The sequence below is a fragment of the Hydractinia symbiolongicarpus genome, chromosome 1 (genome assembly GCF_029227915.1).
Source record: "Hydractinia symbiolongicarpus strain clone_291-10 chromosome 1, HSymV2.1, whole genome shotgun sequence".
Taxonomy (NCBI): Eukaryota; Metazoa; Cnidaria; class Hydrozoa; order Anthoathecata; family Hydractiniidae; genus Hydractinia; species Hydractinia symbiolongicarpus.
Genome location: NC_079875.1, coordinates 21,790,190 through 21,813,714, shown reverse-complemented (window position 1 = coordinate 21,813,714; position 23,525 = coordinate 21,790,190). Strand labels below are relative to the sequence as shown.

The 23,525-nt window shown below is 35.7% G+C and overlaps 1 protein-coding gene and 1 long non-coding RNA gene across 3 annotated transcripts; both read right to left on the bottom strand.

Annotated features, from left to right (window-relative positions):
• Nucleotides 1-3,967: 3,967 nt before the first annotated feature.
• On the bottom strand, nucleotides 3,968-6,905 carry LOC130612454 (uncharacterized). The gene is made up of 6 exons (XM_057433808.1): nucleotides 6,568-6,905; nucleotides 6,288-6,497; nucleotides 5,382-6,179; nucleotides 4,891-5,057; nucleotides 4,465-4,585; nucleotides 3,968-4,118 (listed from the first exon to the last, which is right to left on the bottom strand). The coding sequence occupies exons 1-6, from the start codon at nucleotides 6,903-6,905 to the stop codon at nucleotides 3,968-3,970; spliced, it is 1,785 nt and encodes a 594-aa protein (XP_057289791.1).
• A 4,924-nt stretch (nucleotides 6,906-11,829) lies between these two features.
• Nucleotides 11,830-14,851, bottom strand: LOC130645883 (uncharacterized). 2 transcript variants are annotated; one of them, XR_008982754.1, is made up of 2 exons: nucleotides 14,650-14,851; nucleotides 11,830-11,957 (listed from the first exon to the last, which is right to left on the bottom strand). It is a non-coding gene; the product is annotated as an uncharacterized LOC130645883 (long non-coding RNA). The 2 variants fall into 2 exon arrangements; XR_008982755.1 differs by lacking the exon at nucleotides 14,650-14,851 and adding an exon at nucleotides 12,576-14,620.
• Nucleotides 14,852-23,525: the final 8,674 nt, after the last annotated feature.

Sequence of the window (23,525 nt, the reverse complement as noted above, 5' to 3'; positions counted from 1 at the left end):
AACCCGTGGACTTTCCTACCTATCCTATGTTTTCCAGGATATTGTTGTTCAGAATTTTTTTAAATTGGGTTTGCCTTTCTACCTTACGAGTTAAGAAGCATCGGATCCATCCAAAACGACCTTTTTTAAATAAGTGCGCTAGGTTGGACGTTCCAAGACGTGCAACAAAGCTGTTTAAGCATGCATGTTCCAGTTCACTTTAAAATCCAAGAGGTGCAATAAAGCTACACACTCTGGTATGTCCAAGATAATCCAAGACTGATGACATGTGCGAGAAGGTTGTTGAATGGGAGCCCTACATCTCGACTAAGTCCTGGATCATCTTATGCGCTGCGGTTGACCCCAGACTGGGTCATTACATCGGAGCTGTTGGCAGAGTACAGGTCCACACGTTGGTGCGATGCATATTACTATCGGAAGACAAAGCTCGAATCAATCAACAGATTCTGGGCAGGTGCTTATTTGTGGACGAGAAGAAGGATCTTAAACAGTTGTTAAGCGAGTAGACGACTTTCCCTGATAAGGTAAGTACATCAGATAGAATAAAGCGATGAAACAACAATGTGATGAACGTGAACGTATACTCAATGGGTGTTCAAGTGTGGACGAAGCGCTTGTCCTGCTGGGCAGCTGTACATGTATCGAACCAAGGAGTCTGCCCATTACCTGAGTGCTAGTTGGACCCTAAAAATATCAAATAACGAGAACGCTAGGTTTAGAGATAAGACCGTCAAGTCAAAAGAGTGCAACATCTAGAACGTAAACTTCAAAAACCAGGTGCTAGGCGACTCTATCCGTGCAAACAAATATAAGAGATTAGGTAATGATAGCAGGGACGCGCAAAAGCTATTCCCATTGCTGATTTAGACTCCCAAAAATGTCTGCTCTCATGTTGTCTCCTAACATAGCGAGGGTTTAGCGTTAACTATGTCATTTGATCTTGTTGACTACCCTGGCTGGCTGGATAAATATTCTTACAGGCTAAGTAAGAAGAACTAGCCTTTAACACTTTCTCTTCTAAAGTTGTTAAGAAAGAGCACTACATTAACCTCACACTAAAGGAGTGGAGTGGGAGGTTAAAGTCAGAACCAATTTTCACAAAAGAAGGGTAACCGAGGGACCTTACAAATGTACACGAAGGGTATAACTACTATGCACATAGCTATGTAAAAGCATGCACGATAAAGAGGCGATAACGAGAGCTTCGACGAGTTGTAGTTCACTGAGTTGTATGATATAGGCTTTATCTGGCTGGGAGCAGCCAGGTAAACAAAAATGACCAACCTGAAAAAAGAGGCGGAAATCTTACGCATGAAAGGGAGATGTGTAGGAAAGAGCTAAAGACTGCTATCCGAAAGCTCAAGTTTAAGGACGCTGTAACATAGTGCATGGGTCCCTATTGCAAATCTCAGGCAAGAACTATCGTGAGCAGCATCAGTAAGAGCATCGTGCAGAACCTGTGCACATTCGTGCAAGACAACGAGGTGCAGAACATTGACAACTACAACATCCTCGCCACGTACTGTGGCCTTTGCCTAAGCTCGAGCTTGAGAATTCCCTGATCTTCGAGGGTATCAACCCGAACGACGGCAGGGTCAGGGCGCTACAGGTGATAGCTAGTGATCATGTGGGTATTAAGGCTTACAGAAATAATTCTGCGCCCGTCTGAGAAAAGATGTTCGAGCTCACTAGAGACTCGCCATTCTACCAGCTAAAGCTACACGATAGGCTGCATTTCGTTCTACACTTTGTACCCTATGAGGACATAATCAAAGGTACATTAACTTCCGGTCCTACTACCGCCAAGGCCGCTGGTGCAATCTACAAGATTACCAACATTGCACATCGAGTTTCACAAGGTAAATCACAAAGGTCTAGCAAGTGCCATGCTATCGCAGTATAGCCGTATGGCACGAGAACTGTGCAGCAAGGTTATCACCATCACCTGCGGTTGGATACACCTGCCAAGAGTTTGAAAGCCGTCCTTGTCCTATTCCTAGACCGTGTGAAACCTATTAAACCTGCTAGATGATGGATAGCATTCCGTGGAATATTGGGATTATGCAAAGAGTTTCGTCAGCCATGAAGGTTAACAGTGGAAGAGACTAAGCAATGCACAAAATGTAAATACTCGTTATCCTTAGACAATCTTAAGACTAAACCAAGTTGGCAACGGACGCAAAGATGTGCCTTGTGACGTCGATAAGGCATGCAAAAAGCGCAACAAGTGCTCGTATGATAAGGAGAAACCTACGTGTGAGGATTGTGGGATCGGGGTATCTCAGAGAAATCACGATGCAAAACCTGCGGAGGAGGTAATATTTACGAGCCAGCTACGAAAAAATCCACATGCAAGGAATATGGAGGCGGCTCTATATCCGAACATGATAACATAAGACAAAAAGTCCCATATGCGACCCTGCTGGACAACTTACGGTAGTTGTTTTAAATCAAACTCGCTGCGCTCCCCAGTGGAATAAGATACTCACTTCCACATAGTACCTCGAATGTGATATTGACACACTTCGTAAGCACATCGCTGAGTTAACAGAAGGCATAAGCTGGGAGAATTATGGCAAGGAATGGCACATCGATCACAAGTACCAATAAAATAAAGACAAAATAGTAGGGCTTAAACACTTGAGAAAGTAGCTACGAGACTCCACTGTCCCACTATCTGGCCTATATAGGCGAGCAAGGTATTTTTGACAGCCAATTCCTCATCTTGCTTGACATTCTCCTCTTTCCTACTGGACAACTTTGTGTAAGCGTGTTCCCACCAACATTAACGGGGCTAGAATTTTACTCAATATGCAGTAGAAAAAGAACCCCCAAATTTACCATGGAGTTTCCGATGAAGGGGTCTTCCTGTATGTCTTGCTTTAGCTCTTCCAAAATATCAAGTTTCTATAGCACTCGCATATATGTTAACGACATACGCAGACAGTGCTTTGGCTGCTTTCTCACATTGGGTAAGTCTTATTGAACATACTCGGCATACGTCTTATCGAAAACCTCGTCCGGCGCCTTGTCTACGAACCCCTCTGTACACTTTTTCGGCAAGAGATGCGCCTTGCCCTTTCGCAGAGCATTTCTTAAAGCTTACCGCTTAGTGATCGTCGTCTCCGTTGGGTTTACAGCCTTTGCGGGGATGCTCGCTTCATCGAACACTTTAACAATGGTTGACATCTTAATCATAGTATGTCGGTATCTCAAATAGCATAGCAATATCGCAAGATTCATAGCAAGCAGTAGAAGCGTGCAATCGTATCGTTATACGACCAACGAGATTACTCTGTACGACGTGTACGGGCGGGTCGTATATTCATACTTGGACACAGCGCCTAGCGGACTTACCAAGATAAAGCAAAGCAGGATGGGCGTGGTTGCTTTCCCGTGACTGTAGTAGCACTGAACGATATTATGCAACTGCCTGGCTAGCTTTGATCTATGGCATTCACTTTTGCGCATAGTGCCAGGAGCCGCTGGGCTAACGACTGTGCCGACACTTGGGCATTATCCTGTTGTTGCAGTACAGGCACTCGTTGCACACACTGGTGCTCTCTTTCCTTGACCTTACCTGCTCGGTCATGGAGAAGGTGTTTTGACTGCGCACTTGAAACACGTGTACGCGCCTGCTCATTCGCGGCTGACCGGGTCTGTGAAAGATGCTCAAAGAGCATCTGCTTCTCTGCACGAGCAGCGTTAAAGATGCGGTGATCAAAGTCTGACATAACTGTTTTTGTGTATGCTTCTAAGACAAAATTTATTTGGTCACGCATCATCCTTGCTATAGGCATTTTTGTCAAACATATACTCTACATCCTCATCTATGTCCTTGTAGAAGTCAACTACATCCATGACTTCAGGTGTAGGCAGTATCGGCATTCTCCCTTAACTCTCGAACTGTTCTCGTTTTCATGTTTATCAGAGATTTTGGCAATAGACTTTTTACTCTTGTGGACATTTAGGGACTTTCCTTTCGCCACTCATACATACCTGCAGATTTGGTGTATGGGACATGCGCAAATATATATACTTGCGCATGCGCAGTAAGGGTCTTTTGGATGATACCCTCCCAAAGGTTGGGAACATCGACATACGCATGATGTTCATAACTATACAAATAGTCCCAGGTAGGTGGTAGTAGTAGTAGTAGGAGTAGGAATGGAGGATTCGTCGATGGCCACTATAGTGCTTATAGGGGTATCCCAGAAGGCACGTGGCTCTTTATTTTTGCAAACAAATAACTTATTTGCTTCCGTAAAAGTTGATGGTCATGATTGGACCTCAGTCCCAAGGCTTCTTTTTTATGGCAGACAAGGTTTTAAAAACGAGGTTTGATAATATAAACAAAAGAAATATATTCTCACTCATTAAAAAAATTCTACACGAAGACTCGAGGAATATTTTCGCTTTGAAACTGAAGGAATTTAATAAGCATGGGGGTAAATAGTGGGAAACCTTCGGATGTCAAATGCCACGATACCTAAACAATGCCTTCTTGTTAGACATGTTATTTTTTCACACTTTTGGACCAGAGCTTTGTTTTCAAGTTTCACTTTGACGGCTGACATCCTAAAGGCTAAAATACATGGTAAGTTTAAACGGACCGTTTAAATGTAAGATAAAAAAACTTACCGTGTAAACAGCAAAGATGTACAACTTTTTTTGGTTTTAGAAGTTTTTTTTTAATGTTGGACATTTCAACTTTTGCTAAATTTTTCACACACTTCCGCAGTTTTTGTTTATTTTGTAATTTTGTCAATTTTGTAGCGTTGGTGCTGCACGACGCAATATTTGCATAATTTATATAGCAGTGAATGAAAGAAGAATATATGTTTTTTAAACAATTCTGATCTAGAAAAAATTTTGCTTTAAATAGGATGCCAATATTCTTTGCGACCTTTTCTTCTAAAATATTTATATGTTCTCTCCAAGTAACATTTTCATCAAGAATAACTCCTAAAAATTTCATGGATTGTGCTCTTTTTATACTTATATTATTAATAGATAAATCAGGAAACTTTAATGGCATATCATCTTTTTTATTGTGCCTGTGAAAAAGTGTGTACTTTGTTTTAGAAATATTTAGGGACAGTCTGTTTGCCTTAAACCATTCTGCCAGCTTAGAGAGTTCATAATTGACTGTGCGAAATAATGTTTTTACATCTTTATGTGCATAAAACAGATTTGTATCATCTGCAAATAAAATTGAATGTAAAATATTCGAATCTTTGTTTAAATCATTTACATATATAAGGAATAAGAGTGGTCCTAATACGGAACCTTGTGGAACTCCGCAGATGATTGTTTTGTAATTTGTACTTCCACCGTCAAAGGAAATGTACTGTTTTCTATTGGATAAATAACTTTCAAACCAGCAAATGTTGGAATTGCGGATACCGTAGTTTTTGAGTTTTTCTAGTAGAATTTTGTGATCTACGGTGTCAAATGCTTTGCTTAGATTTATAAAAATTCCTAGCATGTACTTGTTTTCGTCAAACGCCTTTGATATTTCATTAACAAGTTTAACTATTGCATGATCAGTAGAATGACCTGCTTGAAAGCCAAATTGATTGTCGTATAAAATATTATTAGCAGTCAAAAAAGAGTAAAATCTATTGTACATTATGCGTTCTAGTATTTTTGAGAAACATGGAAGAACTGATATTGGTCTATAATTAGATGCATTAGTCTTTTCGCCTGTTTTATATACTGGTAGAACTCTTGCAATTTTAAGTTTTTCAGGAAAATATCCTTGCAGCAGGAAAAGGTTAAATATATGCATTAGTGGAATTTTTATAGCATTTTTTGTTTGTTTTACAACGTTACTATTTACGTCATCGAAACCTGGACTTTTATTTGATTGTAGTGAGTCGATCGCTTTGAATAATTCATTTTCACGTAATTCGTTATTTTCCATTTGTGCGTTATTAACAGTGAGAAAGGATTTAAAACTCAAATTGCTAGGTCCAATCTGAGATGCCAGATTGGAACCAACTTTCACAAAAAAATAATTAAGCTCCTCAGCTATTAGACACTTGTTCTCGATTTTATTTCCATCAATATTTAACCTTTTTGGAAGTTTTTCTTTGCTTAGTGTTGTTTTACCTATTACTTCATTGATTATACTCCAAGTTTTCTTCGCATCGTTTTTATGTTTATTTATCAGTCCACTATAATAAATTTTTTTGGAGCGCCTCTTAATAATTTCAAACAAATGTTTATAATTTTTATATTTATTTTCATTCTCAAGAGCTCTGTTTTTTAAAAACTTTTCATACAAGCGCTGTTTCTTTTTAGATGATTTTAACAAACCTTTGGTTAACCAAGGGTTTAACAAAGTCTTAGTTTTAACAAATGTTGTTTGTTCTGGGAATGCCTGATCATATTGTTGTTGAAATGTTTGAAGAAAGATTTCATAAGCTTTATCAGCATTATTGTTCTCTAAAACAAGGCTCCAATCCACACAATACAGCAGGTTATCAAAATAACTAATAGATTTATCATTGATCAATCTTTTTGTTATTTTTATTTTTTCAGAGCAATTGAGTTGTTTGTGACGTAATGAAAATTGGAAAATGATCAGAAATATCTGTTTTAATTATCCCTGTTTTAATTGTTGTATTTGTGAAATCGTTGGTTATGATATGATCTATGGCTGTAGCACTTAATCTCGTCACTCGTGTTGGTTTATTTATAAGTGGGATAAACCCATTTTGAAAAACTGAGTTAAAAAAGTTTTGTACAGATTTGTTTGTGTTAAAATCAAGGACGTTTAGATTGAAATCACCAACGAGGTACACGTTTCTACCCGTGCCTTTGTGATCAGTAAGAATATTTTTCACATGATTCTCAAAGTTTTCTATTGATCCTGCAGGTGGCCGGTAGAGTAAATGCATGTGGATGTTTTTAGTTGCTTTGTTTATTATCTCTATACTTAATGACTCACAGTCGTTATTGTTAGCGCACGTGTCTGATTTTAGGTTGAAATAGAATAGAATTATGAATAAACATGCACACCCCACTGCCTTTCTTTCTGCAATTTCTAATTTGATGAATTACTGTGTAATTTTGCAATTGAAAACTTGAGTTTTTCTCCATATTTATATCATTACACCACGTTTCGGTAAAGCAAATGATTTTAAATGTGACTTTCAGGTTATGTAGAAGATGTTTAAAATTTTTAAAATTCTTTTGTATGCTTCTAATATTAAGATGAAGTATTGAAAAAGATTTTATATCTATTTCTGTAGAAAGATTGTTTGTATCTGGATTATAATATTTTGCGTTTTTAGTTATCTCATTATTATAAAAATTTATGTCTGGATCAGTTAAATCGTTTAAAAGTACAGTTTTGTTACCCTGGAATGGGTCGAATTCCAAGTTTTCGTAGTTCGTTTGTTCAGCCATTTTAGAATTAAAATTTAATTACTAAAAATTATTTGTAGCCTTAGGCTATGTGCAACAAAACTAGGCATTAGCAATCCTACCCCTAAATTCTCGAACTATGAATTTATCATATAACACTACAGCATACCTCCCTTCCGCCCTGTGTGTTTTCATCTCACCAAACAGTTTCTTCCTAATCATTCTTGTTTCATACGAGAAGTCTTCGTTTATGTAAATTCCTGTCCCTGCAAGTTTATTAGTATTCTTTAAAAGTTCGGTCTTAGCTTTATAATTTAGAAGCTTCAAAACAATAGTTCGTGCTGGTGGTTTCTGTACATCTTCTTGGTCATAAGTGTTTCGTCCTGCCTTCTCCTCGTTCTTTTTTCCAATCCTATGCGCGCGCTCAATGACAACATTTCCAACTCCAAGCTTATTCTCAAATAGATCCAAAACTTTCTTTTCCGTGTCATCCCAGCTCTCACCATCATTCTCCTGCAACCCACTGATCCTTAAGTTGTTCCGTCTCTGTCTATCTTCAAGCTGCCTAATTTCTTTCTATCTTTCTCTTCTTTGTGGTTACTGTGATTTACCATTTTTTCCAATTCTTTAATTTTCTTTTCCTGTATGTCCTCCAGATCTTTTTTTACATCCTCCAATTTTTTAATCCTTTCTTCGTTTGTTGTAATTTCGGATTTAACCTCTTTATTTTCATCTTTTAAGCAAGTACATGTTTCTTTTATTTCTTCTAGTTCATTTTTCATTTTATCAAGTCTGTCGTTCAGAATTGCCCTGTTACTACTAATAATCTTCAAAATATCTTTTTGTTGCTGTAGAAACATTTCTTTGAATATATCTCTGACTAGCTCAACTGAAATCGTTAAGTTGTCTTCTTTCTCCATATTTTTATTTAGCTATTATCTATTTATTTTTATTTCTACGATTGATTTTTATTTCACACGATCGATATTTTTAAATTATTTCTGTAGAGCAAATTAAAACACGTCCGGTCTCTTTCAATGCTCAAGTAGTTACTGACTGGTTACTTGTCGTGGATTTTAATGTATGTATTTAGTCCGTATCCTCTTTCAACTATGGTTTTACATTGATTTAATATCATCTTGGAGCTTAAAACACATTGATTGCATCAATTATAAGGGACTTATAGCTATCTATTATAGCTAAATTAGGTGAATTTTGGAAATTCATTCTGCAGACTTTGATTCTATTTTTTATTCCATTTCATTCTATTTCTGAAGCTTTTACGAGTGTTCCTAATGATTTTGTATCTTCATTATGATGATACGATCATCTTGAAATTTGTCATTTTAGATGATTCTTCACCCCAAAAGTCTTGACATCAATCAAATATAATTGTAAACACAAGGTTTCACTTTATTATAGACAACAACATCATTGGTTACATCACAAATTTATCGCTAATGAAGTCCAGAATTTTGCATTTGTTATGTTAAGATTTTTTAAATCGAAGAGAAATAAAGCTGCGTAGGAGCTTTTTTAGTATGTATACTAGTCGATAAAGCCCGTGGAAAAATCCACTTAGGCAGGATAAAAATGAAAAAAAGGCGTCATTTCAATTTTGATGACATCAGCAACCCATCCACAAAAAAAAACCTAGAACCTTGTTTTCACGTTGCTCAAACTGCTGATCAAGAAAATGTTTATGATCATGTGCTTTTGATGAGCGGTTAATGAGATATAAGGGCTTAAATATTTTGCTGACGTCAGCAATGACCCGTCAAAACTGTAAAACAAATTTTAAAAAATTGTATAATCCTTGAAACGCTGATCAAGAAAATGTATAGGACTATGTACTTTTGACAAACGGTTGCAGAGATATTAAGGTTTGAAGGTTTTTTGATGACGTCATTAACCGATCTATTCCGAAACGGATTTGGGGACCCAGGTTTGGGAAACTTGCCTATATTGGTCCTAGGTGGTCCCTAGTTACCCACGCAGTGAAAAATCATTGACGTCACCACTTCGTTTCCAAGTTATTTGGCCTCAAAGTTTTAGGTGCACTGTAATGGCTTCATTAATGGCTTCGTATTAATATATAAGATGTAGAGCCTGGCGTATCTGTCGCCGCGGATTAGTGGTTATAGCTCACGTAATCTGTGCGGGAGACCGGGGTTCGATTCCTCTTGACGGCGAATCAACATGGGCGAGTGAATGTTACCATAGCCCCGGTTTAAGCCAAGCCATGTGATTGAAATTGGGGAGTAGAGCGCGGACCCTGTGTATTGTGTATTCTTTTGTTATTCCTGGTTTTTAGAAAAAATTTATTAAAAGAAAATAAATAAGAAATATTACAGATATTTTTTTATAGTAAAAGTTCTTTATATACAGTGTTTTTTTACCACCATCTATATGCAAGTACTGATGCTACCCCTTATAATAGAACATTTCCACAAAAGCGTAGATAGTTGAAAACCTTTTTGTTTCAACTGACAGAAGGTCAGAAAAGTCTTCTGGCAGTTGTAAGTGTTTAAGCCGTCCCACTTTCTTGCATAGGCAGATTTTAACCATGTTCTGATTGATTTATTAGGATTGGATTGTGTGTTTAAACCGACGGGTTTTCTTGTTTCTATTGAAATTAACAGAATGATTAATGAGCTACTGTTTAAACTAAAGATTTGAGCATATTTTTTCAATTTTTTAATCATAACCGCTTTTTTTCTTTAAACATTTACCCTGCTGCTGTTATAACAATACCCGCAACGGACTATTTACGTGTTTTTCTTTGGTATTTATTGTGAAAAAAGAGTTTTTTAAAAAAACTTATACATTTTATGTTCTATTTACTGTGTAGATGAACTCTTAGACACAAAAAAAATTGAGATAAAGAGAAAGTTGCACGGTACCAGGACTTTTGTTTAAGATAGAGAAAAGTTCGAAAAATAAGATAACGAGAGTAAAATAGTTTAGAGCGTACACAAATGTCCAAGAGACCGAGACTTTTGTTCGAGATTAAGACTCCACTCTTTACACATCTGAAACCAAAGTGCTCTTTTCATAGCATCGATAAACTCCGACAGACCAGGTCAGTAAAATATCTAAACTTTGCGCTAGTTATTTGTTGATTTCGAGGGTGCAGGCACGAGTTAAATTTCTACGCGTTCAAAAATCTAAAAAAATACGCTGTTCTAACAGAGTATTCAAGTCTTGTGCATCTTTTAGCTGTACAAACGTAACAAAAAACCTCAACCTCGTTTTCAGGTCCTTTTGCATTTCGGTTAATTTCGCTCCGTAACACATCCGTGATACAACCTCGATGGGAGAAATAATTTTGACGGGACTATTTTAAGTATCCAAACGAAGACATTAACCTCGAAAACACTGGGGACGAGAATGCAAACAAGAAGCCCTGTGGCTTAAAGATTTCCGCCATTAGCAATAATCTGAAAAAGTGCTGAACTTTGAAGAAGACTGGGGGAACAAAATCATTATATATTCTTAAATTTTAAAATTCAATTTTTGATTATTATTGTAACTGTAAATCATAGCTAACTTAACTTACATAAACTTCATTTCTCTATAGGAACAATTTTAAAAGAAAAATAATAATCCTGAAAATTGATGAACAATAAAAACAAAATAAGAACAACGGCAAGGCTGAAAATTTATCTATTTTCTCTTTTTCTCTGAAAAACAGCTTGGAAAATATCTTTAAAGGTGGCAGCAAATTTTTTTTACATAATCAGTTAGGAAAGTTTATTTTTAGACTACATATTCTTATTTTTTCTTTTATGACACATTGTCACGATTTTATAGCTATAAATCTTACACCAAAAATATTCAGCCTCAACAATTCCTCTAAATTAAAATTCATGAATAATTAGCTTTAGTCTACGTTCTTGAAAAATTGTACAGAGGGAAATGATGGCGCATTATAAGGCGATCTTCATTATGCTACACTGCACGAGCTTTAACTTTCGATTATAAACTTTAAAATAAAGTAATGTTCATTGGATAATAAAACAATTTGTTGCACTATTAGGATTCTTATTGGCTTAAAGATAATTAAAGATAATTAACTCCTTTTTTTTTGCGAATAGACTGCGCGAGTATTTAATGTGCGTGGGATATTCTTTTCAAAATGTGCGAGAAAATTAGATTACGCGAAACTAACAAAAACGAATAACGCGTGTCAAAATTTTGTACCGCCTTTTCCCACAGAATGATAAAAGTAAAGAGCGCAATACAAAATTACACTTTTAGCAGTATTCCGAAAGATATGTAATACATCGAGTTGTACAACCCGCAGAAGTTGGTCCTAACGTTAACGATTTCGTAAATGACCTTACAACAAAATAGTATTTTTTTCACGTAAAAATACCGGCACTAGAAGCCACAGAATCTGCTGGAACGAATTTCGAAAACTCACGGGAAACAATTAAAACAAAAACAAACAAATCAAAACAGTTTTTTAACTTTATCAAGATTTATTAAATAAATTTTTGGCAGAAAAAACAATAACGGTTTCGCTTTCTTTTCATCACACGCATTGAAAGATTACATCACTCACTCCCATTGCACACAATCTAAAAGAAAAAGAAAACATTTTCATATAGTGAAGCTTCCAGTGCTTTTAAGGGATGGCCAAGTCAATGGAATTGAAAGCGCTGTTTTTCATCTCATAAATAATTAAGGCTAATTCGGAAAAGTATAAAAGAAAAAAACTAAACAATCCGGCAACTTTACTAATTTTATATGCAAAGTTCCAACCATACCAACAATTTCCAAATTTGACAAAATCATTTTAAAAGTGTTTATTTCTTCAGAATTTGATTGATGCAAGGCCAAGGGAAATTAAATAAGTTTATTGTCCTATACCCATTCAAAAACACATGCTTCTCATCATTCAGGTTTTTTTCAACCAACATTAATGTAATCACCCAGAGGAACTTATAATGTCTCTTGTCTGTGTTTTAGAAGCTGAGTACACAAATACAAAAATATTACAAGTGCTGAACTTTGGCAATCATATTTTGCAATCAGACCCTTTTAAAAACTATGCTGAATCATGTCAATTATTAAATTCAGCACTAATAGAAAAGCACCTTGGATAGGATTCTTTTTGGAGGAATAAAATGACTGACAAGTGGTTTATCGTGAATAAAATAGTAATTTTTACACAAATAATTTAAAAAATAACGAACTTTTTTGTGTGGGTTGTTCTCAAACACACGTGGGCGGTGGACAAGAAACTGTGATGTAATTTCTTTTGGTTTATTATTTCTGAGAATATTCTAAAATAAGAGGGTGTCAATAAGCTGCAAATATACAAGAAGAGAAATTCTTAAGTAATTTTTGTTAATTGGATTTACAAGAATTTGAGGTACCCTACAATGAGAAGTAAAGAACAGAAACGCCGTTCCGATGTCTGATGATGAGGGATGGTCACATCTGGATAATATTTATTTTGTGATTTTAAGCTACCTAGCCAGTACCATGCCAGCACTCCAGGGCGCATTTGTTATTAAATAATTAAGTGATAAAGTACAAAAGCTAAATATATTGCTTTAATGTAGCTAGCTGCACAAAAGATTTTGTAAGGCATTCTGTCATTTTAAATAAAAAAAAGCTAGGTAGTTATTTGGACCTCCCATAACAGTGAACATTCAAGACTTGAGTATATAGCTAGTTAGGTATGCAAGACATTGCATGTTGGTAAACATGTTTCCACAACAAACTGAAACCTATATTTCATAAATAAATTTCTGCACATATATATAAATAATTTTGTAGATTTTCAGTTTTCTTTTATGAAATAACAAAATTTGGGAAAGTATAGCCAGAAGTAATATTCACTTGAAGTGGGAAGACCTAAAGTCTTCAGGTTAAGACTTAGTAAAGCGTAAACTGTTTCACATGGAGGACACTTTGTGTAATGTGTTACAAATCCAGTGGAGCACTTATAGCATTAAGGGTATAATATCTTTTTCATAAACCAACATTCACACGACTTATGATAAAGATAAAGCCTATTGTTACTTCTGCAAAGCAAATACAGTTGTTTATCATTTTTCATTTTGCATAAAAAGTTCCTGTGGATATTCAAAAATTAATTGCGAGTGGCACCAGACGGGGCGATTAGTGCAAGGTAAACGTGTTGCAGATCCAGGTGTACAAAAAATAACTTTCTAACCACTTTGTATTTATACGGCATAAAATTTAGATTATGTATTTAACACTGTGCTTTAGAAGCTCATTCCCACTTTCTCTGAGCTGGATAAGGTATTTAGTCCTAAACCTGGGACACATTTTATCTGTTTGAATTATTTTTAATCCTGAGAATCACTTAGAATGTTTTCGGTACACATGGCTTGTCAAAATTGATATGCTGTCAAAAAAAGTTTATCGGCGTCTCCAAAAATGGCCAAAATTAAGAACTCAGAAGCTATGATAGTAGTAAAAAAAAATTTTGGGTTCATTTCATCAAACTGGTCTAAAAACATGTAATACTAAGTTTCAAGTCATTATTTCAATTTTTACTGAAGTAATAGGACTTTTACTTAGTATTGTTGCATAGTTTTTCATACCGCTGACACCAAAATGACTGCAGGGACTAATCGGTTTGAAATTAATCTATATTATAATACCCGTATACATCTGTCTGTCACGCAAAATGGTAGCTTAGCTGTGCAATAGCAAGAAGCACGCAATGCACTATAAAAAGGATGGGCGAACCGTGGATTTTCCACGGGCTAACAACTAGTTTATAATATTTTAATAACAAACTTTTTCTCTTGATGTGTTTTTATTTTCCTGCAAAAGTTGTTGCACAACTCACGTATTAACATTAGGATAAGAACGAAAAAGTTACTGTGAGACATGGGTTTTAAACCTTAAAAATTTCCAGCGAGAAATTTGAAAACTAATGAATGACAAAATCGCAAAAGTTTATCTTCAAATTTTAAATTTTTGTTAATGTAAAAGTAATCCACATGAAAAAAGTTTTGATGCTTTTTATGAAGAAATCTTCCATATTAGCCATATGGGGTAACTTGATGAACAATGCATTTTTCAGGTGTTCTCAAATATGTGTAGTATAATCTTAAAAAATGTGATGTAATTTTCCTCTTTAAGTTTTGACTTTTAACCCAGCTCCTTTCATGCTTAGTCTAGCTAGCTATAGCGAAAAAGTTTAATATTCAAACTTGACCTATTTTACTGAGTATTAAGTAATAAATGCTAGTTTAATCCTAAGTGTAACTATAGTAGCTAAGCTACCTGTAAGAACAACATCAAACAACATCGAGGCTGTTTTCTTTGTAAACAAACCCATTGGTATTTTTGTAATAAGTACCAAATTTTATGTGTTCATTTCTTGCGCTTATTAGTGTAACCAAAGTGCCCTGTACGTAAGTCCTAAAAATTTATGTCATTGGCTCACTCTTTACGAATGACACAACGTAACAAAGAAAAACCATGCTTTGCTATTTCCCGTAACTTATACCGAGATTTGGTTGTGATATATATCAGAATTAATTGTCTTTAAAACTGAATTTAGCCTCGTTCTCAGAAAAGAATCTGTCAAAACAAGGATTTAAGCTTTAGCCCGGACAAGTTTTAGGCGTCCAGGCTCTGGGCTGTCTCTATCTATCTATCTCTCTATCTTCCCAGGCGATATTAAAGATTCCGCCTTCGCCGGCGGAAATCAATGATTACTCTTTTTTGTACAGCACCCTTTTTAGTTGCGACTTGCTTGTCTACCTGCTCACTCTTTGTTCAGCGTTAACAATTTTAGGTTGTAGGAAAGTTTAGGAACAAAATTTTGGGAAAAACACTGAAAAACATTCCGCACTTTAGGATATTCTGAAAATTTTAAGAGAAAATGAAGAGTTACTAAATCAAGGTGGGCATGTACTGCAAAATTAATTTATAGAGTGTCTACACATTTCATACAATAAGTGAAGTTTTTTATACCAAATTTTGAGACAATGTTGCCAATAAAAAAAGTTTTCCAAAAATTAAAACTTTTTCTAAAAATAGAAATCTCGGACGGGGTTAATGACCAAAACAGTACAACACATAAATATACTCTGCAATTCATAACGTTAGAACACTTTAAAACTATCAACAAAATCATACATCGATATTTCAGAAATAAAAATGACTATGTTATGAGTGTCAAATTTTTTCAAAAAATATTAATCCAGAGGGGAAAACCTAAAAAATATGTTTTTCAAGCTATAAAATCAGAAATTAAAAAACTCAAAATTCGTCACACTCATTGCATACTTTGCATAAAGACACAACAAAATAAAAAATTTGGTAGATTTTGCTCAAGTGGTTAGAGAATTATAACCTGCAGAATGTTTTTACCCCCAGATTTGCGTAAACCGTAGAAATGCAATAGAAAACTATTTGTATTTTGATGAAAAATCAAGCAAATCTGTTCAAACTTTTGCACAAGCTCTATAAGAACAATATCAAGGATGCACAATATTATCAAGACTTTGAATATCGAAAACAGTTCTAAAATTAAGATGTTTTAAGGCATATGATAATGACCGGCAATCTCCTCGGCTTGAGCAACAGATTTTCCATTCAGGTCCTTCATAATCTTTTAGTAATAGTAATAGTAGTAGTAATAATTTATTCATCAATAGACAGAAGGTACATGATTTTATAGAAAAATGATTATATAAGTATTGTTGTAAATAAGTCTATTGAAAGGAGATCACCGCAAAGCAAAATAGCTTAAATGAAAGTGGTGACCACCTAATAAACAGGACATCACAAAAAGGACAAAATACAAGACAGGACTGTGACTAATACAAAACACAAAGGTAGGAGTTTATGTAGATAAGTCTAGTCAAATGGGAATTTACCAAGAAAAACCAAAGTACAAGGCATGATGCAAAAAATATGGAGGCTGATACAGTTAAAAAATATAATAAAATTTAGTAGCTGTTTAAGAAATGCTGAAATAGAATAGGTTTGATCTCAAAAGTAGATTTACTAAGAAGTCGAAAAGGAAAAGATTTTTGTACCTCATTCTTTTGGTAAGGATGCTCTCCAATGGGAGCTGGTAAGTAACCAATAGGTTGGGATGCAAATACTGACTTTATATTTACGTCAAAAGGACAGCTTTTGAGTTATCGGTCAACTTTGAGGATCGGTTACTCGTATAGAACGAAGGCTGCTTGAAATTACAATAATTACACCTCAAATATAACTTTTCAGCAAGTCCTTTTTTGACACCTTGTTCTTCAAAGAGTTCAACTTTACCTTTCTTACAACTGGAACATTTAACAGTCGCTAAACTATCATTGAGAACGGAGGTGTCAATAATCTTGTAACCAATACATTTTGTTTCGATTTTACGAGAACTGAAAAGACCAAGTCTAAGGGATCTTGACCTTGTCATGAAGCCCTTTTTCTCAATCTTATGAATGAGGGTATTGCGTAGTTCTTCTTTACTTCTATTAGGAAGAGGACGGTAGGTCTTAGAGGTGATAACATGCGTCACAGTATTGACAGGAAAAACAGACGTGGGCGTTGGTGTCTATATAAAAGTTAGCGAAGGTTGCAGTGTTGTTTCTTGTGGTATTCCGAAGAGACATAGTCATCCGACATGCTCACATAGACATCCGACAGACTCCGCCGTTGTTCGGTAGAATAGCGCGTACACATGCGACCTTGTTAGTTTAGAAAAGATGGCGTCTTACAGTACACACGCGTTTTGATTTTCCCAAGATTTCCATGCTTAATTAAGGATATTACAACTGGCGCTGCGAGTATCAAAGATACCTACGTTGATTATACAGTTTTTATTCAAGTGTTTACAAGTGTTCAAGTGTTTAAAATGGAGAACATATTAGGAATTTCTGCACCCACGTGTTTTAATGCGAAAGGTGACCCAAACAGCCTTGGCTCTCGATGGACAAAGTGGGTATACGGTTTCAAGACATACATTGCTGCTGCAGGCGTGACAGATGATAATCAAAAGAGAGCATTACTACTACATTGCTCGGGGGAAAGTGTGCAAGAAGTTTTCGACACCATTCCAAACACTGGGGAAAGTTTTGATGAGGCACTTGTTGCACTTGATGCATATTTTAAACCCAAGCAAAACAAACATTTCGAAAGACACGTGTTTCGTACATGCACCCAAAAAGACGACGAAAACATTGAGACTTACGTCACTAAGTTGCGTTCGTTAGCAAAAAACATGTGAATTCCACAACAAGGACGAAGAGATCGTGGATCAAGTCATTGAAAAATGTCATTCGGCAAAATCACGCAAGCGATTGCTGCGCGGGAACCAGAACTCAATCTGGACAAGTTACTTGGCATCGCCCAAGCCATTGAGATCGCCGATCGACATGCTAAACAATATGGGGAAGCAAAATCGCCGGCAGCCGGGAAGACTTACTCGGACGACGATGACGAACTGAACAAACTCGACTTCCGTAAAATGAAAATGCGAAAGTCGGGAATCAGTCGTCCGCCCTTAACTACCGCCCACGCCGGACCAAGCCGCCAACAAAAAACACCAATGTCCCGAGTATGTTACCAGTTCCATATGGCAAACAAATGCGAGGGCACCAGAGGAAAAACCTGCAACAAATGTGGAATTGTTGGTCATTTTGCAAAAGTTTGCCGATCTAAAGCTACCATCAGATACGTCGAGACTGACCAGTGGCCTGCGGCTGTGAGATATGTAACTGCTCAGATGATGAATACTCTTTTGCTATCCAGAAACGTGATCAGAAACCATTAATACCTATCACAATAGGCCAGATTATTGTGAAATTCTTGATTGACAGTGGCAGTACTGTAACCATATTTAGTGAATCGCAACTGAAAGCCATACAACCACCAGCTCAACTCAGACCATATACTAAGGAGATAGAAGGTGTTCTGCTATAATTCTCCTGAGCCATTAGATGTGAAAGGCTGTTTCGACATCACCCTCAAGTCCCGGCATTACTCCACCCGTACCACTGTGTTAGTGATGGAAACCCAAGACGTTCCTATCCTAAGCCGTAAAGCCGCGATTGCCCTAAACCTACTGAGAATCGGCCCGCCGAAAGAAGAACCCCACGAGGAAATCAATGCTATCGCTGACGCAAGATGGCGTCTTACAGTACACACGCGTTTTGATTTTCCCAAGATTTCCATGCTTAATTAGGGATATTACATTTCTCATGGAAATAATCTTGATGATAATGGTAATAAGGCAACTGGTTCTTGGTCAGAGATAACTAAAGGATTGTTGGTTACAGGGAGTTCAGAATAAACAGGTGCAGTGGGGTTATTGACATTATTAGACGTGTGGGTTGTATGATGTCGGCCATTTTGTTTTTCACTGTGAAGATTAGCCCAACAGGGCTTTCCCTTTTAAGTCTTCTTATGTCGTCTGTTTTTTGTTCTAGCCTTCATTTTTTATTAATTAATGTTCTAGAACATATATAAAACAGAAAAAGTAATATAAATGCAAGAGAAAACATTCAAAACGGTATTTTTTAGGTTCCTAGACTCAAAAACAAAAAATCTGCTATCAAAATCCACAATAACAACAAAATAAACTTTAACTTTAGCTCGTACATACTAATCACCTCGGTACTTTACCGTAGAGCAAAGTTGATATTTTCATTATTTAGTTATTTGTTGATCAATTACGGAATAAACACGGGAATTTAGTAAATATATTTGGGGGAAAAGTCCCTAGCAACAGGATATACAATGCCGTTGCTAAGGAAAAAATTGGTAATGACCTGAAGTTAAGCTTGCAGAAAAGAACCTTCTACTTATTTGACCGTAAGAAATTTTCAGAGAGTGTTTTTAATAGGCATATGGTAGTTTAAGATAAAAAAAAAAATCTGAAAATTTTTATGCACTGTATTATTTTGCAGTACATGGCCACCGAAACCCAATGACTCGAAATCTTTTTTGAAAAATTTCAAGCAGGTTGTTATGCCACGCCCATAACCCAATATTGATTTTCTTCTTGAAGTTTTTTGATGTTCGTACGTTGTAAATAGTTCAAACTTTTTACAATCTTGTCACCAACACTCATTCACTGCGTGTTGTTTTTTTGTCGTTGCGCCCATTTACGCCCTACCGACTTTTACGTTTTTGCGTGTTTTGCGCCCTGTGATACTATTTGATCCAAAACAGTAAACAAATATCTTTCAACAATAAATACATTAAATAAACGCTTCGGTCTTTTTGTTTGATTGGCGCTTTATTAACTGGACGTTATTGCATGACTTTTAATTGGCACCGTGTTTTAACTTAAAATCTGACGGAAGCTGACACAATTTTCGGTTATTTATAATTTCTTGGCTTTCATCCTAGTCTTTTGTTATTGCTCTCACGAATCCTCGTCATGAGGGTGACCATAGTCATAAGAAAAAAAGATAGTCTGGTGACAAACAATGGCCTATTGTTTTATGTTTTTGCAAGCAAATGAAGCTCGCACCCAGATCTCCGATCCTGCACAGAAGTTCAAAATGGCGTATAATTGCCTGTATGTTTTGGTTTGATTTCATAACAGTTTGATGTTTATTCTAATATGCCTGGGGAAAATTGCGCAATATTTGGTTGTTCCACTTCCAGAAGACATAAGGATATAAGTATTTTCAAAGTTCCTTTGCCAAATAGTGATTTCAACAAGACATGGGGTGAGAAATTGATCAACATCATAACAAAGGATCGTGTGATTGATAAGCAGCTGAGAAAGCGTATTGATACCTTCAAGTTATATATTTGCGAACGTCATTTCTCGCCTGATCAATTTTATGTTTACCCTACACGTAAGTCACTAAAAGAAGGGGAAATACCATATCTGAATCTTCCTAAAAAAAGTTTTCAAACTGTCACCATTAGTAGTGAAAGTCGTTCAACCACTTCTATACAAAAGCGTGAGGAATTCCTAGTTTTTCAAGATTTATCTCCGCCACCATCTCCTTCCACAATTTATAAAAGTTTTTCTGATTTTAAACAACGCATCGTGAAACTTTCATTAAGTAAAAGTTGGCATGTTGATGTGCAGGATACTTTAGTCATTGTTACATGTTTTACCACAGATCATATCCTACCAAAGTATGAAGTATTTATAGACCAATCATTAGCATTTTCTGTAAGGGTTTATGGTTGGATGTTGCCTGATGACCATGTCTTTTATTCGTTATACAATCGAACATTTTATAACATTACACTTTCAAGTTTTATTTTTGAATTAACCAATAACTACATATTATGTGGAGGTATTACTATGCTTGATCCTGGTAAAGAATTTAACTATCAAAAACATGTCATACCTAAAAAGTTTAATTACCTCTCCTTCCAACAGCAATCATTTCAATCTCATCTACACCAAGATGAATACTACCGGTCTAATGATTGCAGGATGCTGCTATCCACCAATGACAAACATCCATGTTTACAGTGTGTTTCTCACAACATAAAGGTTATGTATAGTGACACCCGAAAAGAAAAAAAGATGCTTGAACCAGCTAAATTGAAGGCACCGATTAAATTTACCTCCCCTGAAAGGATAAAATTAACTCTGCAAAATCAAAGACTAAATTGTAAGAGATTGGAAAAGGAAATTGCAGAAATAAAAAATGCTTTAGAAAGTCACTCTGAAAATGTAAGTCCTGCGTTAAGTAAAGATCTAATATCTATTTTTACTGGTTGTGACAGAGAGGCTGTTCCACCTTTTATGAAGTTATTTTGGGAGGAGCAACAAAAGTATGTGCAATCTTCTAGTCCACATAGTGTCAGATACCATCCTATGATCATCAAATACTGTCTGAATCTAGCTGGTAAATCTTCCTCTGCATATTCCGACTTGCGATTTGATAAAAACACTGGTTCTGGAATATTAGTCCTTCCCAGTTTGCGTACTTTGCGAGATTACCGAAACTACATTCGCCCAACCAGAGGATTTAACTATCAAATTATTGAAGATCTTTCTAAGAAAACAGCATTATTTTCAGCACCTGAGAGATTTGTCACCATACTATTTGACGAGATGAAGATACAGGAAGATTTGGTGTGGGATAAGTACACAGGTGAACTAATTGGTTTTGTGGACCTAGGTGATATTAATACAAACTTTGCAACACTCAAAAATGTAAAAAAATTAGCATCCCACGTCCTTGTTTTTCTTGTTAAAAGCATCGTAAACCCATTGTCATTCAGTTTTGCGACATTTGCTACCACCGGTATTACCTCATTTCAGCTCATGCCTATTTTTTGGAAAGCAGTTTCTTATTTAGAGCAAATAAATTTAAAAGTTATTGCTGCTACAGCTGATGGTGCTTCTCCAAACCGTCGTTTTTTTAGAATGCACAAGTTATTATGTGGAGAGTCAGAAAAAAATGTAGTGTATCGTTCCAGACTTATGAAGTATTACAAATAACTGTACATTCCTTTAAAGAAGTCTGTAAATTCGTACTTGAACATGGCGTACATTATATTTTGTCAGAAAGATTTTGCCAGGATGATTTAGAAAATTATTTTGGCAGACAACGTGCTATTGGATCACGCCGTGACAACCCGTCAGTGAGAGATGTAGGCTATAATGATAACACCATCAAAAGCCAATTTTCTGTACGACCAATTGCTGGAAATGTTTGTGCCTCAGGTAGTAGCAAATTTAACCTTATTGATGATAGTCCTTTGCCAAAAAGAAAGAAAAACTCTCAATAGATGCTACATCCCGGACATGGATTAAAACTGTCAAACCGGCTATTTTTATAGCCACAATTTTAAAAAAAACATTACACTGGCTATCAATATTTTTGGTCACATTCTTTAGTCCCCTTTATACTGGGGACTGGAGGGTTCTAGCAGAAAACAAAATTTTGTAGGTACACATGGTATTTACTTCACCTGGAACTTTTTTCAACTCTACAAATTGAAAAATATTTGGAAAAAAACTTGCAATCAGTGATTTATAAGTCACTGAGAATATTTGGCGTTATCGACAAAACCTGTGAATAACTGTCGTTCCTAATTTCTTAACAATAATAAAGTTTAAATAAACAATGTAAATAAATATATCAGGCACGTAGAATAAAACATATAAGTTAAAGCCAAAACATGTTTTTTGAAAATTTGTGGCTATAAAAATAGCCTTTTTGACAGTTTTTTTAGTCCATGTCTAGGACTTGGCAAACATTTAATGTCCCAGTTCTTTAGTAATAGCTGTTTTCTTTAGTTCAACTCTCAAAGCACGTTTTTTTGAATTCTGTTTAGCAGCCTTGTGTTTTTCACGAATATCTTTAGCATATGAAAAGGTGCGAACTTTAGTAAACAATGTTAACATATGCTCCAACAAGTTTAAACTAACTTCTTCATCAACTTGTGGCTCCACTTCATAACAGGCACTCTTAAAATTAGATAAAATTGAAGGGTTTTCTAGCATCTTGTGGACTATGTTGTGACATACCAATTTGGTTTGGAAATTAATAGTTGACAACCGAAATATTTGTTCACATTTAACGAAAACTGCTTGCATTTTTTTGTTTACTCTCCACAAACCTCCACGATCACGAATATTAATGTATGTCTGAGAATCATCGCTATCAACCTTACATGCTTGCAGCAGTGCAATAAATTGTGTGCGATTTGTTAAAGTAGCCTTTGAAAATCGAAACCTAGAATGTAGCTTGTGAAGAATATATCCACCAAGATAATCTAAACTTTTGAGCTCTTTTTCTGAAATTTCTGCCACCTGTAGGTGTATGTTTACCAATGCCTGATAAATGGGTCAACATATGATTTGCCACTTCTGCAAGTAAAATATTGCTAAATCGTGTTTCTTCAAATTTTGATGGTAGGATATTTTCCTTCAACATGCCATAAAAATACATGTAAAAATCTTCAGCATCCCCAGAATATTTTTCAATCATTGGTCTGAACTTGTTCCATAGTTCAATAGCATCATCAGTTGAAAATAAAAAATTTTCTTTCGAGAACAAGCATCTAATATTTTCAGGCAAACACAAATCTTTAAAGCATGAATCAGCACATTTATTTACAATTAATTTTAAAGTTAAGGGGTGAAATTTCTTCAAACATTGTTCTTCCTTTGACAGCTGTGGTATGGAAATACTAGAGTCACAAGAATTTGTTGTGATAGT